The sequence below is a fragment of the Microtus pennsylvanicus genome, chromosome 2, assembly GCF_037038515.1.
Source record: "Microtus pennsylvanicus isolate mMicPen1 chromosome 2, mMicPen1.hap1, whole genome shotgun sequence".
NCBI lineage: Eukaryota > Metazoa > Chordata > Mammalia > Rodentia > Cricetidae > Microtus > Microtus pennsylvanicus.
In genome coordinates this window covers 95,569,923-95,588,226 of record NC_134580.1, presented here as the reverse complement: position 1 = coordinate 95,588,226, position 18,304 = coordinate 95,569,923, and the positions used below count along the sequence as shown (strand labels likewise).

At 47.2% G+C, this 18,304-nt stretch overlaps 1 protein-coding gene across 1 annotated transcript in view; it reads left to right on the top strand.

Moving 5' to 3' along the window:
• The first annotated feature begins 844 nt into the window (after positions 1-844).
• Positions 845-18,304, top strand: part of Rasgrp1 (RAS guanyl releasing protein 1) — a 65,034-nt gene continuing 47,574 nt past the window's right edge. The window contains exons 1-2 of the mRNA XM_075961764.1: positions 845-1,069; positions 5,457-5,641. Coding sequence (XP_075817879.1) covers positions 1,035-1,069; positions 5,457-5,641 — 220 coding nt within the window. The 5' untranslated portion in view covers positions 845-1,034. The remainder of the gene's footprint in view (positions 1,070-5,456; positions 5,642-18,304) is intronic.

Sequence of the window (18,304 nt, the reverse complement as noted above, 5' to 3'; positions counted from 1 at the left end):
AACAGGGACCCAGAGGTGCCAGGCAGTCTCTGTCTGGGCCACCTCTTTTTTTCTGTTTACTGGCTGTGAGACCTGATGTTCTTTAGCTCTTAGGTAGTCACCTCTTTGCATTTGGGGGGTGGCTTAAACGAGGTAGTGTGTGGAAACGCGTAGGTCAGCACTGTGTCAGCATTAGCTGCTGTTATTACCAACATTGTCATGGTAGTTGGTAGGTCTACCCTCTTGGCCACGTCTGCTGGCACACTGGCACTGTCAGAAAGCCCCCTCCCCCAGACTTCCATCCCCCGCTTGACTCCCCCCCCACCGCCACCCATATCCCACCCACACCCACAGACTCCAAACAGCTGTCTCTTGTCCCACACGGATCACTCCTCCGGAGCTCACCACCTCTTCTAGGAAGCAGTGCACACATCTATGTCCCCTCTTGTAAAATGTGCCAAAGAGAATGAAGTGCACAGGTTTAGGGGCTTTGTGTTCCCTGTCTGGACCCGACTGTGTGCCCCCACTGATACCTACAAGATAGTACTGCTATCCGGGAAGGGGTCTCAGCAGAGCCCCCAGGGTACCCGTGGCCTTGGGTGGAAGCAACTCAACTGCAAGGCTCTAAGCTGGGTCAATTTCGGGGCAGCTCACTCTGAAGCCCTTGAACCTAACTAAGCCTTGAGCTGGCGAAGGAAGAAACGAGGGCGGCTCAGGCCCTAAACCGGGCGCTACCGAGTACTGGGGGCAGGATTCGAAGAAGAGCTGAGGGCGCCCCACGTTTCCTCCACCCTCGTGATAACATCAGCGCCTGTCAGGTGGTTGGTGCGAGAGTGTGTGTGAGCGCGCGCGCGCTGTCGCGCGGGAGCGAGCTCAGGGAGCGCGCTCGCACAAACTTTGTGCCTGCGGGTGCGCCTGGGTCGGCTCGCCTGGCTCCGAGAGTGGCCGGCGCCAGGCTGCGAGGGCCGGCGGCGGCCGAAGGATGCGCCACTCCCCGCCGAGCCGGTCCCGCCGCTCCAGGTGAGACGACTCCAGGCAAGCGGCGCACCGCGGCCATGGGCACCCTGGGCAAGGCGAGAGAGGCTCCGCGGTGAGTAGCTGTGGCTCCTCGGGGAGCTCGGCATCTTTAGTGGGGAGGGATAGCCGAACGGTGTCCCTTGCGGTCCTCTCCCAGTGGGTAAGGCGCGGGTTCGGAGGACTAGGCGACTCCGTCCCAGAACAGTTGCTTCCCGGAGTGGACGATGGCCGGAGACCAGGGAGCCGGGTCAGGACTGAGGTTGGGGGAGAACAGGCGTGAGGCAGACACCCCCGGAGCCCAGCACTTTGGACCAGGAGGAAAGAGAGCGTTAGGGCTGTTGAGGTGGCAAGGCCATATATCCTGGTTAGATATGGAGTGGTCTGGGCCCAAGCCTTCGCCTACCCAGCGCCCACAACAGTCGACCCCCGTGGATGCTCTTCGGCAGGTCACCCCCCACCCCGAACTCCCACTCGCATACTTTCTGAGCCCCTGGCACCTGCTGCGGGCGCGGGGCGCGGGAAGCGCCATCTGGTGGACTCTCCAGGCCTTTCTGGAGCGACCCACAGCAATGGCTGGCTGCAAGCGGAGGTGGCAGTGCTGGCTTGGCTGCCCGTTAAGAAAAAAAAAAGTTTCCAAATCAGTGGTCTGCGAACTGCACTCCTCCCCCCATTCTCTAGAAAGATGTTTGGGAGAATCTTGAAATGACAGAAAGTGAAGGAAGAGTGACCATGAACAGTCCGGCTCTTGGAAGCACTAAGGGGACTTTAAGAGGTCAAAAGGAATTTAGCTTTTGCCCTCAAAGCACAAGAGTCCCGCAACTGCCTGGATACCGCTCTCCTTATTTGGAGCCGAGAAGGTTGTGTCCTTCACAGCGCCGTTCACGTGGTCTCACATATGAGCACACCATGCCCGACCTATGTATATAGCCATGCCCATTCTAATTCCCTGAGTGTGTCATCTTGAGGGTCCTCAGCATCGCTTGGCACTACTCTGAGGTGGATCTGTCCATTAAATTAACTCTGTATTGTGGACAGCGTGGGGCAGGACTAGAAGGTGAGCTCAGCAGAAGTGACCAGTGAAAGCCCCCTTTCCTTCTATGCAGACCAGGGGTTGTCTCCCTTGTTCCTCCTTTGTCCTAAGGATATCTGTGCCTGGAGACCAAATCTCCCAAACCAGTTCAAACTTCCTTCGGCACGCTGTGGGGGTGGGAGGTGGTGCGAGCTAGCCACTACAGGACTGAAAAAAAGATCTTCAAGTGAATGTGTTTCTTTCAAGATGTTGTTGTTGTCTTGTTTTATTTAATTCACAATTTCAACTGGAAACGTTGTGGCTACTGCCTTTTAAAACACTCCTTTGTAGAATTAGCAGCTGTTCATTCTGGGGATGGCTAAAACGCTCTCAAAGCTTCCTATGATAAAGTACTGTATTAAATCAGTGGTTCTCAACCTGTGGGTCTTAAACCCCCTGGAGCTGTAAATCAGGAAGTCCTGTAGGTCACACATTAACATTACGATCAACAGTAGCAAAATTACAGTTATGAAATATCAACAAAATAATTTTATAGGTGGAGGTCACCACAACAGGAGAAACTGTATTAAAGGATCACAGCATTTGGAAGGTTGAGAACTACCAGTCTAAATCCTTATCTATAACCATTCTACCAGGAGGTGGGGGGAGAGGGAGGAGGGTGGAAGCGGGGAGGTGCTGGGGGAGTATTTCAGTAAAAAAAAGCTTGCCTGACATATGACAGCCCTGGATTTGGTCCCTAGCATCATTAAAGAAAACTATTTAAGATATTTCTTTTGTTTTCTTTGGGGCATCCTGGTGGGATGGCAGGAATATTTTTTAACCTGGTGTGATGAGGCATACTTGCAAATCCTAGCACCCAGAAAGAAGGCTGATGTAAGGTAGAGAGTTCTGGGCCACTAGGCTGCATAGTAAGCCTGTCTCAAAAAACAAGTTCTTTTTTAAAAATATATATATTTTAAAAAAGGAAGAAAGCCAAGTGAGAAACATGACCTGAAAGTTTTCCAGGCAAGCAGTCAAGAGCCTGGACAGAGGAAGTATCTGCAACCCATAGGGCGCCGTTGGCTTTTGACATGTTCCCTTCCCTGGGTTTTCATGCCCTCTGAATCTCTTAGCCCTGGACCAGGTTTGGATAGCTGTGATTGTTCCTAGGGAGGGAAGAGAGCCAAACTAGGAAGTGTGGCGTGGTGCTAAGGAAGCCTGCTGCCGTACCTGTGGCCAGACATGCCCCTGTCGTGTATCTGTGGGTGTTTGGAAGAGGACTGTGTAGAGACCGGCCAGTTCTCAGGTCCTGAGGACCATTCCAAGGGCCTGCTGTACAAAATGTCACCTCGCCATGATCAGCCATCTTTCTGAAGGAGCTGACTTTTATTGTACATTGAATAAACCCTTTCAGTCCCTTGACAATCTACTCACCAATACCAGGGTGGTGGTAAGCACACAGGCTCCCCCCAGAAATGCCTATCACATGAATCGTGCCAGAGAGAGCCCAGGTACTAGCCTCCCGAGATAGCCCATATACAGCCTCAGAATGGTTAAGACTCAGTTTCCACATCAAATGGTAGCATCTTTCTGGGCTGTAGCTTCAGACACAGTGCAGATGCCCATGTCACTGGAGCATGGAAACTCGCTTGGTGAGGGCCGTTAGTGTTTTCAAAGCACCATTTTGTTCTCAGACACTGATCTTACTCTCTCAGGGCCTGAATAAAAATCAGTGATGGCCAAGAATTTGATGGAGTTCTCCAGCCCCAACCTGAGTCTCCTTTGGGTGTCGGTGGCTTAGACTAGCAGGTTCCCAGCAACCAGATAACTAGGCTTCATCGTTCCCACCTCAGTTTGGAACAGAGCCCCATGCACACCGCATTTAGAACACATTAGATGATGTTCTAAAGTGCAAACAGAACTGTCCCCTGGAGTGTGGCCTGTGTTCAGAGTGCTGTCTCTGTGCAAGCTGGTTTCTCCACACCCAGGTGTGTCCAGGCGGTGTTTGTTGGTTTGTTTGTTGCTTCTGTTTTTTGGTTTGTTTGTTTGTTTTTTAACTGAGCATATGGTTGGCCCCTTCTGAGTGAGGTTTTCACCTGGTTAGAGAAGCTTTTCCACAGAGTCCCTGGAAACTGCTTTTCCTTCCTCAGAGAACATCACGTTTCTTGAGCTCAGCACTCTTTAGACATTGACCTAGAAGTTATGTGGTTGCACTCACTGTCTTATTTAGGTTCTCCTACTAGAGCTGTTTGTATGAAGGAACTCCCGATGCTTTTATACAAGAATAACTAATGTGCAGCAGACACGTGGTAGAATTTACAGGGTAGTTCCAAAGGCTCCTTCCCCGTGGTCTCCCCCGGCCTACTGCCATGTCCTACTCAGGGTCTAAGTACTTGGTTTATCGATGCTGGTTTATGCGTATAATATGTGCTCCAGTTCTAGAGTGGTTTTCACTTGTCGTCTTTGACAGTAAACTATAAATTAGCCAAAGGTGCAACAGAAAGAGGATGGCCAGGTATATGCCAAAGAAGTGATCGGCAACACCACCTTTCATTACTGAACCTTCAAAGGTTATAGATGTGGGTCTCTGTGTGTTTTTTAATAGGGGGAACTAAAACACACTGCGTAAGACACTTTACAGAGTGACTTGTATCAAACAGGTCATCCCCAGTGAAGCTAAGCGTGAGCAGATGAAGATCCACCGGACTCCTAAGCCACCTCCAAGTGCAAATAGCTATTTTACACTCAGCTCTACAGCAGGCAATTCAGTTCAGAGCCAACCCCTCCCCTCTTTTCTCTTCATTAAGGACCCAAGAAAGGACTTCAGAGAATGTTTACTGGTCTAAATGATTCATAGTGATGTCTTGTGTTATCAAAAATGAAACTATTTATTTAAACCAATCCAGATTTGTAAGAAAAGCAGAGCTGGCTGAGAAATCTAAATGTCACCACCGTTACCACCACCCTTGAGTCTTTGAATTCTACTGCAAGGCCCTTAAGGGTGTCTCCGAGGGCCCCTGCCCTTAGGCATCTTAGGTAGTGCTCAACTGAATGAAACCAGATGACAATGAGGCAACTGTACTAGTCCTTCAGACTCCAAGTCCGTAGCCTAGCAGCTAGAAGCTAAGGGCTGCCAATGTCCAGTCTCTCTCTGCCTCTCCCCTGCTGGAAGAGAGACAGCAGCATAGAGTAGGCCCTTCATCAGTGGGGAGAAAGCTGTTGCTGCCAGGGAATCTCACCTTGTCATTTTCTGGGGAGATGTCTCTTTAACAGCCAACCAGTCCGTTCAGTGCTTCTGCCAAGTGGGAGGGGTATGCCTTCTACCAGCCAGGCTTCAGGGACTCATTGCCCTGTCTCCTCTTCCCTCTGTCTCCAGAGCCTGGAGCTGCCAGGGAGACCCCCAGCTGTTCTGTCTCTCCTAACTTGAATCTCTCTTTCCCCCCCACCCCAGGAAACCTACCCATGGCTCCAGAGCTGGCCCTAAAGCAAGACTAGAGGCCAAATCAGTCACCAGCCCTCTCCCTGCCCAGCCCAGCTTGGCCCAGATCACCCAGTTCCGAATGATGGTGTCCCTGGGACATTTGGCCAAAGGGGCCAGCCTGGATGATCTTATTGACAGCTGCATTCAATCTTTTGGTGAGTTGGCTAACTGCCCACATACATAGAAATCGCCGTGTTCTTTCTTTCTTTTTCCTTAAAAAGTGTCTTATACAAGAGCAGCCTAGATTGTATTTGGGCTTTAAAAATAGCTTTCGAGCCTTTGAGATGTTGGAGACAGTCTGCACCGCTACGGCACATGACTACGTGGGTGGCATAGGTCGTGATGAGTGCAGAAATCTAAAGTGAGAAAAGTTACTGAGGGGACTTGGCATTTTCTTTGCATGGAGGTTTGGCTCGTGGTGGGAGATACCGGAAGATGATATTGGGCCTCTAATGCTGTGATATTTTTCTGTCCTTCTTGAGGTAGAAAAAATAAGTTTTGTTGCATGCACCGGCAAATAGAATTGGAAAACATTCAGGTCACTTGGAAATATAAGGTCTCAATAATGCCACGAACAGTCTGGAATTATGCTTGTGTTGGTGACTAAAAGATAGGAGTGCGTGTGTTGCAAGGCAGGTCGGGTAGGGACCCGGGGGTCAGGGAATAGGAATGAGCTTGTGGGCACATGGGCCAGCGGTGGGGTTCCGGCTGCTGCCCTCTGTCAGTACATTCAGAGCTGTGCTGCCAGCGAGCAATGCCCTGAAAAGATTTATTATTAATTAAGCGTTTTCTTTTGATGATTGCTTGTAACGTGATGATTTGAAAGTACTAAATATTGGGTTGGCTTCCAAAAGTGCAAAATTAAAATTGATGGATTTCAGTAAAATCTATTAATTCAAAGATTGTCCATATCCCCCCCCCCCCCCCCCGTGTCCCCGATTCTGTGTTTCTGCATCTCCTGCTGGGAAGCAGATGAGTTTGTGGGGCTCAGCTCTGAAGCATCAGCCCACCCCAACCGGAGCCTCCTGGAGAGAGTAGAGGGAGGTGTGGTGCTCAGCTCTCAGAGGTGGGGACTGTAGTGTTTAGGGCTTGTTCGGACCTCACTTAGAGACTTAGGAAAGATGTGGAACTTTGGCGAGAATCATTGAGTGCAGCTCTTTTAATTTGGGTTTAAAACGCTGCTTCCTCAACATTCTTGCAAACACGGTCATGTGGAGAGTTTTTTTTCTTTCTTTTCTTTTCTTTTTTTTTTTAAGTAATGCAGATGGCTGGGTCCCACCCCCAGAGTTTCTGCTTGAGTAGGTCTGGCTAGGGTGGGGTCCAATAATTTGCATTTCTAACAAGGTCCCAGGTGAGATTGAGGCAGCTGCTCCCAGAACCCCCGCTTTGAGAATCACTACTTTCAAGCACTGTGTGCTCTGGCCAGCTTGCCTTTGGAAAGAGGGAGGGGATTGGGTGTGTGTGACTCAGTGGTAGAGTGCTTGCTTAACACACAGGGGCTGGAGTGCAACCAATCTGTCCCTGAAAAAGAAAAAGCCGTTCGTTCTGTTCCTTGATTTATCCTTACCTGAAAGATTGGTCTGAGATGGGTATTCTACCATCAGCCGCTGATTGAATAACTCTGTGTTTCACGATCATCTTAGAAAATGTCCACATTAAAGGAGACAGCTAAGCTGGTAGAGAGACCATTTAGAACAGAGTGGGGGCTAGTGCCGTTAGCTAGGCTACAAACATCCTTCTCCTGGCTACCGATTGTAGTTCCTAGACCGTCGTAGAGCATAGCGTTAGTATTGCATGAACAAGGACCTTTGTCCTCTGTTTTACTACTTGAGAACACTGGGACTGTAAATGTATTTCTCATGGGCTCTTTATTCTTTTTCTGCCAATCATCCAACTACCTGATGAGTTCAAGAGTATTTCCTCAGCTTTCAAATAATTGTGGCTTCCACCTCAGAAATGCATGGCCAACTCCAGAGTCCTTTCCGAAAACAACCAATAACAACTCACCCCCCCCCCCCATGAGCCCTACAAAGGTAGTGGTACATTGTTTCCTGGAATATGTTAAGGTGAAAATTAGAGCCTTAAAATGTAACAGCTGTGTAAGACCCACTGAGGCTAAAGACCTTGAGGCATTACCAAGAAGCATTTATTAAATCCTTAATTATACCTGACCCTGCACTGTGTGGCACCCAAGAAAAAAATGACAGTGACCAAGTGCCTGTTTCAGGAGCACTTATAGCACCTGTGGAATATCCTAATCAGGAGTGCACACGCACACACAGGCATACACATATACATATGCACACATGTACATACACGTGCACACATGTATGTACATGCAAGTGGGTGCACACACATGCACACACACACAGTAATAAGTGAAGGTGTTCAGAAACAAGTTACTTTTACTATGCAGAGCTTGAACATGGGCACTTACTGGGAAGGACCAGCCACCACCTCACAGCCCCTGGAACATGGGAATGCAGTGGACAAGATCCAGGGTTTCTGTATTATATGTTGCTGAATTTCCCATCCCAGAGTTTACATAAAAGACAAACCAGCAAAAGCCAGTGTATGTCGGAGACCATTAGAGAGGAAGCCTTCATGAGTCTGCCTCCTCTTGTTATCAGTTGACCTATCTGTTGTGAGGAGGAGCTTCACACTGCCCAATGAGAAGCTGCTTTGAAGATAAAGACTGCTCATTCCTTTCTTTCCTTTCCCTGCCTTCTTGCCTCTTCTTCACGCAGACACCGAGGAGGAGGATGTGTTTCTCTCAGACTGTGTGCTGCTGTCCAGGGCAGCAGCCCCTAAACACACGGGGCTATTGTCATGTATATTTTAATTAGTTAAAATGAAATCAAGCGTAGAATTTAGTTCTGATGCCTCAATAGCCAGCCTGTAAGTGCCTGGTGGCCTCAGGTGGCGACCACTACCTACTACTGGACAAAGTAAACAGACCGTGTCCATGGTGACAAAAAGTCTGACTGACAGTGCTGGAGAGGGAAAGTGGCTGACCTGAAGGGAGACACAGTGGGTAGATTGTTCTGGAAACTGGGGTTGCATTCACTTCTCCAGTGCACCTAAGGGATAATCTAAATGTTGTTTAAAAGCCCCTGGGTATTGAGAAGTGTGTACTAAAAGCCCCTGGGTATTGAGAAGTGTATACTAAAAGCTGTCTCTTGAACATTACTAAGCATCAGAACATCTGCCCCCCCCTCCTGCAACTGTTCTCAGTGGAAGGCTGGATTAGGAGGCTTTGAAGGGTAGACATGCAAATGAAGGCACCAAGGAAGGCCCCCAGCCACCCTCCCAGCGTCAGAGGGTTACAGATCCAGGACTAGAAACACCAGCCATCCCTTTGCCTTAACCCTGTGCAGCCCACTCCTGCCTTCGGTTTCCATCAGAAGGCAGGCTACAGACCCCACGTGTGCCTGTGACTTAACCCGTGCCAGCACAGAGCATACTGAGGTGGATCATCACAGCCAGGAGCACTTGTGTCTCATGGGTACGGATCACAGCAGTGGCTGCTGAGCTTCAAAGCCGATGAGATCACTTAAGCGTTTCATTTCTTTCTCTCTTTGCAAGAGGACTACCAGCATTGGGGCCAGGTGGGGAAAAAAAATCAAACAGCCCAATTCATGAATCTCTTTCATGTCTCCTTTCTGTACAAGACAACTTCTGGTAGCATTAGAAAAGAGTTGCACACGGGTCCTCGCAAGCACCCTGGCAAGCTGCTCCCCTGTATCCAGGGTGGGCTATCACAGCCAAGGACGGTGCATCCAAGTAGCTTACATTTGTGGGGTGTTATTTTTTTCTTAGTGTTCCATATGTATTGATTTTTTTTCTTTTATAGTCAAAACAAACCTGAAATAGGTCAGGTATTATTATCTCCATTGGATGAATAAGGAGAAAAGTGGAGCGCCCGAAAACTGAAACAACACGCCTTGTACCCACAATCTAAATAGAAAACATGCCACCCTTTTTCTTCTGCCTCTGCCTCCAGCAGCCATGGGTACCCTGAGCTGGGGCAGGTGCGGCTCTCTCCTCAGAAGAGACTTTGTGCTGCCCAGACTAGGTCTGCACCCTGGGCTTGTCAGCCTGCAGGACTGGTCTCCCCGGCTAGAAACCAAATTCCACTCAGGGCAAGAAAGAGTCCAACTCCACTCCGTACCATCAGATGTCTGAGTGGAATTAAATCTCCTGTGAAACTGATATTTTTTTAAGTTAACATGTGCATGGATGGTACTAATGTTTCCCAGTCTAGAATGACCCTAGGACTGGTAAGTATAGTTTCTGTCCTAGGGGCTAGATGGGTATTAAGTGCCTTACGGACCTTACTGCAATATGGGTAAAACACTATACCTATCTTTAAAATTGGAGCAGAGTGAAGGCCATGGGGGCTTCTTAGAATCACAGTCCCGTCTCCAGCAGAGGGAAGGTTGGATGTTTCTCAGCTCTCTGTAGCTTCCTCTCTGTCTACCAAAGCAAGGTGTATAGGAGACAGCCAGGCACCACACCGTGCACTGCACCACCACGCGGATGGGTCCTTAGAACTGGCAACTGCAAGCACCAAGCCATGTATATAAAGTCACCTGTATGAAGCCTTTGCTACTGCTGATAACAGGCCCTGTGTGATGGCTACAGCTGCCTTTGACACCTTCCCAGGAGAACTCCCTAGATCTGCAAGGTTTCTCATAGGGGAAAATAAAGTCACCAAGGCACCTTGTCCTTAACAGCTGGGGCCAACAGAAGTGCCCAGCATGGCTGTTCCTAGCCCTCTGGAGAGAACTGGCATTCTTTGGTCAGCATGCCACTCATGCTAAAAAGCCCTTTACTGTGTCTCTGCTGGGCTGGTGACACCCAGTGTCCCTAGGACATCTGCCCTCTCTTGACTATGAGTTCTGCTAACTCTGGGGACTGGGGGAAGGAAAGGGTTAAATTCTCCTCCACCCTGAACTTTCCCATGTAGCAGCATCTCCAGCCCTCCCTGGGTGCTGGGACAAAAATCAAATCTTCAGAGCAGTGATGCATGAGAGCCACAGTGTCTCAGGAATTCTGGGTACTTTTCTTCAGTACACAGTGGCTGAGCACTGATGGATCGTGGGCTGAGTGGGGAGTGAGCCTCTCCCTGAATTGACCCCACCGGGCTTCCCCACAGCACTGTGGATTATTGGTTTGCTCTCTTAACTGAGAGGGAACTGGAATTCAGGAGAGGGAAAGGCACATGGGATATGGCCGAGCTCAGTACTGGGCCAGCTGCTGAGAGCAAAGCTCTGATCTGCTCTCTGAGGTTTGTGTTCTCTCTGCTGTATTAGAGTCTCAACATGAGGAGGGAACGATATCAGATACCTGCAAGCTCAGGGGTTTTGTCTGTGCGGGATTCACTTTGGTGTTTGGGGAACGCCCCTCGTGAGCTGATAGTGAGCATTACTGCCTTGTAGCCCGCATGCATCTTGGACACCCCAGGACATGTTCTCAGGCTTTCTAAGAAAACATAAAAAACAAACATCTCTGAGAAGCAATGGAACAAATAGGTTTTTCAATTTACAAACCGGTAAAGCTCTCAGGGAAACCGCCTCGCAGGAGTGTGAAAGCAATCCGGCCAGGTTTAATGAGATAGATATACGCTCCATCTGGGAGCGGTTTGGCAATCCCAGTACCACTGCTGTATGAGTTCCCAGCACTTCTTTCTCTTCTCTGTGCTGCAAGCGATCTATGAAATCTACAGCCTGTCCATCTTACACTCGGGGAAATAAACAGAAGCAGATGTCTGTGGTACCTCCACCTTTATTCCTTGCTCTCAGAGATGGTTTGGTCAGGCCTACCTTTGCAGCTTTTGTGATGTTCACGCCCATTTCCTGTGCTGCAGTGAGGGCTCCATCATCATCTTCTCCATGCAGTCTCCAGGATTCGGAGGCCTTCGAGAAGTAGCTGAGCTGGGAGCAACTGGAGAAATTGCTCTCCCTGAACAGCCATCCAAACAAACCAGTTTGCCAATAGATCATTTTTTTTTAAAGCTTTCATTGGGAAGTAATATGAATCCCAAAGCCGCCTGCTCTGTCAACACTGACTGGACCTCTGAGAGCCCTAGAGAGGGGCTCCTCAGGGGCAGACTCACTCTCTGACCTTGCAGTTCCTGCTCCATGCCTGTAGCACCTGCAGAGGCCTGGCCCTAGAGTTAGGATACAACCAAGGCAGGCTTCCTGTCCTGGGGAACACCAAAGGAAAAGGCAGAGAAATAGTAAGACTGTGTGGGCAGGACCAACTTTGAGGATGCAACTCCAGTGCCACCACAGTCTTGAAATTGTTTCAAAGGGGGGCATCTTTTCATGCCTATTGGATCTTAAAAACCACACAGCAAGTCATGGGCGTGAAAATCACAGGGGTGGGTGGGGATGAGGATAACTAGCTGAAGATGCAGAGGGTGAGACGGGCCAGAGCTTACTCTTTTCTGTGGCTCTCAAAGTGTGTGTAGAGGGGCAGATAGTAGCCTCATCTGCTGACGCTGGTACACTACATGATGATCCAGTCCACAAGGTCAAAATTGCTCTATCCTCTCTAATTTGGCAACATAGCCACCATTAAAGATTGAGTTCTGTGCCTGGCTGATGAATACGTTTATAAGTGATAAGCATTCCAAAACGACCACTTTCTAATACGTGGTCATGTTTCCTATTCCGTGTGCTTTCGAGGGTGTATCCACAATGTCTGCATGGTGAAAAATGCTATAGAGGTTTTGTTGCAGTGCAGAGCCACCATGGCTCTGTCTGCAGCAGGGCGGGACAGGGAGCCTAGCTTGGCCTTGCTGGAAGAGCACCACTCCCGCTCAGGCCCAGCCCTGAGGAGCCCCTGGTTAAACTCCTACAGCATGCCAGTGTCTGGGGCTGTTTAGGGGGAAGGGACCCTAAACCTAACAATCTTGTTCTTTATCACACAGAAGAAGGCTACCATGGATTGATTTTGTTTGTTTTGAGTTTTGGTTTTTGAGGGGTTTGTTTGTTTGTTTTGAGGTTGTTTTTGGTTTTTTGTTTTTTTTTTTTTGCCTCTTTCATACCTTAGGAAACAAACTCTCCATTTAGCCAAGACAAGATATACTAAAAAGGTGAAGAAATATCAGCAAAGCTGGGGTTTGCTTAAAGAAATAATTATGGAACAAAGACTAAACCCAGGAGATTTTCATTTGGAACTGAACAGACTATGTAGTGGTTTTTTGTTGGTGGTGGTTTTGTTTTTGGTTTTGCTTTTTTTCTTTTTAATTCTTAACTCACGTCTAAACACTATCCAGAATCAAACCTTTCCTTATTTCTTACTTTCTCAATTTCCTGTGCTCCTGACCTTCACATGTTATGTGCGGTCCCTGTTGGTTCCGGGTGCCACCCCAGGTACTCCTTTGCCTTTGTTCCCACTGGATGCTGACGATGACACCCCTGTGTACGCACAAGCTTCGGCTGAGCAGTTTGTTGGTTTGTTTTTCATGAGTTTTATGTAGTGTATCTGATCAAGAAGGGTACCTTCTCGTCCCTTGCCTGTTGAATGCTTTCTGTTGCTAGAGGCTTGAGCCTGTTGACTCCTCGGATACCATTTGCTGATGGCCTTTCCTTCCTTCCTGTCCCTCCATTATGCAGAAATTGTGTGTTTTTATGCCTTTTTTCTGAGATTCCTTTACTAATTCTAAACTTAAAATCTATATCCCAAACACTTAGGGAATATCTTCTTGTCATTTTAATCAAAATCAGAATCGTGTTAATCCATTCTGCAGATAACATGTATCAAATACTCTTAAGAATGATCAGTAAAGCTTACAAGTTACTGATGGAGGAGGGAAAGCCTTTGACTCTGTTTCTGACTTAAAGCCGGTCTGGTTCGGGCTGCAAACCAAACCACTGCGTACAGGTCATGCTGTCGCTCAGTGCCCTGGTTTCCCTGATACTGTCAAAGAACATTAAGATCAGCCCTGGAACCAAACAATGCCCGGAGGAAGAAAGATGCGATCCCAAATGTGATATTGAATGTGAACTTGAAGGAGGCCATTCAGAATTGAAGCATGAAGTACTTTTATATATAAAGTTCCTTTAACTGTTTACAGAACCAATGACCTTAGAAGACTCAAAGACTCAACCACATTTAAATTCCATTTTTTCTAAATTGTTAATACAGACTGAGATTATGTTGTTCTTAAATGGGCTTTTTTTGTGATGAGATATACAAAATATTAATGCACACTTACTTAGTCTTTTTAAATATCCAAAGTATTATTTCACTAGTAACTGGCTTTTGAGGAATTATTATGGACAGAACAATGTTGATATCTCATATATTTATTTAATTCACATTCCTATGTTCTTGTAACTACAAAGATTTAATTAAAACTCAGAACTTGTATTTTTAAATTTCCTTAATAACTTTAAAAAACCTTTTGCTTCACTCTGGAAAACTTTAGAAATATAGAATAACAAAAGGAGAAAATTACAGCCACGTAGCCCACCCCACCTATGAGCATGCTCAGGTGTGTCTTTGCCCTCTAAATTGACTCCTGTGGACATTCGCAGATACTGTGAACCTATTACACATTTAATGATAGACTGTCCACACCTCTGTGTGTTCCAAATTCACATCTTAACCAATTATGATCCTATGATCAACATTAGTATTTACTAAGAGGCACACTAGCATACAAGGTTGCTATTCTTTCCTAAAATTGATACAAAAAAAATCTGGCATAATTCCATCAAATATGGGAAATAAAGTTGAGGTTGCCTGGCAACTAAAATGATGCTGATGAAGAACTGAAGGCATTTCCAGAAGAGAAGAGTACTTAGTTTTCCAATGCTAATTATAATGGGACTGGCTACAGATAGAATAAGTAAAGGGGGAAATTACTTCTACTAACTGAACATGGGGGATGTGAGCTGTCTTTTCTGTTATGTGCGGTGAAAGTGAGGTAAAGGTTTGATGTCAGAAACGAGAAATAAAATCTCTTGCCATCTTTATCACTTCCTTAAGGAGTCTTGAGGAGCCACTGGTGGGACTTATGGCAGCGCCTAGAAGAGGCCACAGTCGGCTCAGTCCATCTTCTGCACTGAGGACCAGGCGTGGGGCAGCAGGGCAAAGGCTGTGCCGTTTACTTTGGTTTTATTCCAGAACAGATCAAGGTCCCTGGGAAGATCACCAAGGATCTTGCTAGAGGACTTTACTGTTTTGGCAGAAATGGCTGTCAGGATGGAGCCTGAACTGGGGGCACACCACTGATGGATTGAAACGGACAAAAGAACACAGGGACTAGAGGAGGAAGGGGCAGCAGAGACTGCCAGTTTTATACTGAAGGAAAGAAGGGAATCATGGGTGTAGTGGGGCTGCTGAGGATGAAGTCCGGTGAAGATCTGGACATGGGATAGCCTTAAGGGCAGAGAGTGAGAATTCCCAAGTGGAAGAGCAGAGACTTATTTCATCTCCTCTCAGTGATTTGTTTAGCCACAATATGACTGTTTGTATAAAATGTTGAACAGTCCCATTTTAAAGAGGAACTGAAGCACCCAGGAAGTGATGTCCCTCTGGTTATTGTGTGTGAGTGTGACTTGTCAGCATGAAGTCACACCCTACAGAGCACCCTCGAATCCACTGAGCAGTGGGCTCATTCTGCATTTCCTCACTTCATGCGTGAGCTTGGGGATTTCTCCATACATCCTCCCCTTGTTTCTCACCTTGGATTCCAACCATACTTCATCCAAACCTGCCTCACCGTTCGCCGCTCATCTCCAGCCCTGGGTAACCCAGGCTACACAATAAAGCATTCCGCCTCTAATACAATGGCTTGCAGAGGTCACCCACAGGAACCACACTGCTGGCTCCTCAGCTGTCTTCAGTTCCTGCTAAGGATGAGGGCTCTGCCTCTGTGGTAACTTGGCTTTGCTCTACAAATGTATCCCCCTCGCTTATTCTTCCTGTAGGCTCCCCGCTGTCTCTGTACCCATCACCTTGTCATCAAAGCATAGACATAGACTCAGCTACCTACTTACTACTTACACTACTTCGTAGTGTCACAGGGAAAACGTGGAGGAAGAGACTCCAGATTAAAAGAGACCACTCTGATGTATGCCTGTGCATGTATGAAGATAGGCTCACATCATATAATTAGATATATTTGTATAATTATATATATATATATATATATATATATTGAAATTTGGATACTTAAGTTTGATATTAAAGAATCACTATTGATTTGTTTGTGTAATCTTTTATTTTTAACTTTTACTAACAGTTGTTATATAATAATGAGGTTAGCGTATTTCCAGCCATACATATTTACACCATACACTGATCAAACCCATCCTCCCTTTATTCACCTCCATACGCACCCTTACAACCTCTATTTATCATTCATCTGCATTCGGCAAGGAAAGAAAGAGGGGAGGAGTGTGTAGTGGTGCTCACCTTTAGTCTCAGCACCTGGGAAGCAGAGACAGGGAGATGTCTCTGAGTGCAGGCCAGCCTGATCTACACAGTGAGCCCAGGCCAGCCTGATCTACACAATGAGTCCAGGCAGGGCTCCAGAGTGAGGCCCTGTCGAAAAGAAGGAAGGAAGGAAGGAAAGGGGCACTATTTGGAAAGAGGAAAGATGGGAGGAAGGATGGCAACTAGAAAAGGATCTGTAAGGATGAACATGACCATAGTACGTTCTATACGTGTTGTATACATTGTGGCATGTAAGGATGAACATGACGATAGTGTGTTCTATATGTGTTGTATACATTGTGGCATGTAAGGATGAACATGACGATAGTGTGTTCTATACATGTTGTATACATTGTGGCATGTAAGGATTAACATGACCATAGTGTGTTCTATACATGTTGTATACATTATGGCATGTAAGTATGACCATGACCATAGTGTGTTCTATATGTGTTGTATACATTGTGACATGTAAGGATGAACATGACCATAGTGTGTTCTATATGTGTTGTATACATTGTGGCATGTAAGGATGAAAATGACCATGTGTTGCATACATTACGGCATGTAAGGATGACCATGGTGTGTTCTATACATGTTGTATACATTATGGCATGGAAATTTCAAAAGGAAACCTACTATATTGTACAATTAGTGGATATTAATACTTTTAGCACAAAGAAGGGAGAGGAAAGACTGGCTTTGGTCGCATACCATGAAAATAATTTATTTAAGTCTGTACTAGGCATCCTATGTCGTGTCCAATCAGCCCGTTTTCCTGCCCATGCACAGATGATGAATACTTGAGTATTCAAAAAGAAAAGAAACCAGAAACTTTAATATTTAGTTTTCCCATTTGCGGCTTGATTTTATGTCATTGTTTTTTTTTTTTCTTAAGTGAGAAAATACAGAACTTCCCTCCCCCCACACACAGTCTGGGTGATGGAAATGCCCTGGCCTTGGCACAGAATGCTCCCAGCAAGGCGGTGAGAACAGATCGCAGCAGAAGGCCATGGGAGGCCACTCGGTTCTGTGGGTTTGGGACGCTAATCCTGCCTCTGTTATTTACCAGGCATTGCCCTCGACCAACTGCCTCACTGTGCTTGTTCTCGTCGGCAAGATGGCTAAGAGCACCAAAAAGTTTGAAAGGTTGTTTTAGGTTAGGCAAGAATCAGCGTGCCGTGGTGTGAGCTGTCCCAGAAGCAGATCCTGAGAGGAGAAATTGAGCTCAGGCAGTGTGCTTGGGAAGGGGTGGGGTGGGGTGGTGGGCTTGGGAAGAGCTGGTGCCGGCAGAGAGGGCTGCTCAGTACCCGGCATCATCACGTGAGCGCCAACTCCGGAAGCCAAGATAGCAGATGCAGACCCATTCCACATCCAAGAGAAATGCATTAGGCGCCACGTCCCCCAGTCAGTGCTTTATGGGCTGCCTCCAGGGGATGTTCTGTTTCCAGCGTATCTGTCCAATCTTGCGCACAGGTGAGGGGCAGGGGTCAGGGGGAGCCAGAGAAAACTGTCAGGTGGAAGCCAACTTTAGTAAGTGCACACAGTGGCACAGCCTGAGGTTGGTGGGTACACAGCTGCGGACTCTGTTACAGAGTCAAAGCGTCAATGCCCAGTACACATTAGCGGGCAGGCACAGGCTGTATACAAACCCAGATGGCTCGGAGCTGGTGAATAGTTGTGCTGACCGCAGATAAGATAGCTGCGCCTGCGGACAGCCGTAGCTCTGGATGCGCCCGTCAGACCTTCACACATGTGAGTTGCATTGCGGGTCATTAAGCTTCTCAGAAAGTTAAAAGATTCATCAGTAGAAAACTCCCCAGTTGGGAAAACTTCAACAGAGAGAAACAAAGGAGCCAAATGAAAATTCTAGAACCCAAAGATAAAAAGTATCAAAAGGAAAAATTCACTAGATGGGTTGAACTGCACACTGAATGCTGAGAAAGGAGAGATCAGGTAAGAGAGAGGCAGGGCCTGATTTCAAAAGGGGAAAAAGGCTGGGCGAAATCAACTCAGATTTCAGGGAACCAGGCCTCACAGGGACATGAAAGGATGTAGGATAGCAGGGGATAAAGTTGAGAAACATTATACTACCTGTTCTCATGGCTTACTATAAAGCTACAGTTTAATTAAGATGAAGAGACACAAGAAAAACACACACACACAATAGACCTGAGAGACAGAAAAGCATCTTCAGGGACAAATGCATACATGGTCAATTGCTCTTCCACAAAGTCACCAAAGCAAGTCTATAAGAATGGGTGTCCTTTCCACAAACACTGATGAACAAATCACACACACACACTCGCACAAACACACACACACGTGTGTGCATGCTCACACAATCACACACGTGTACGCAT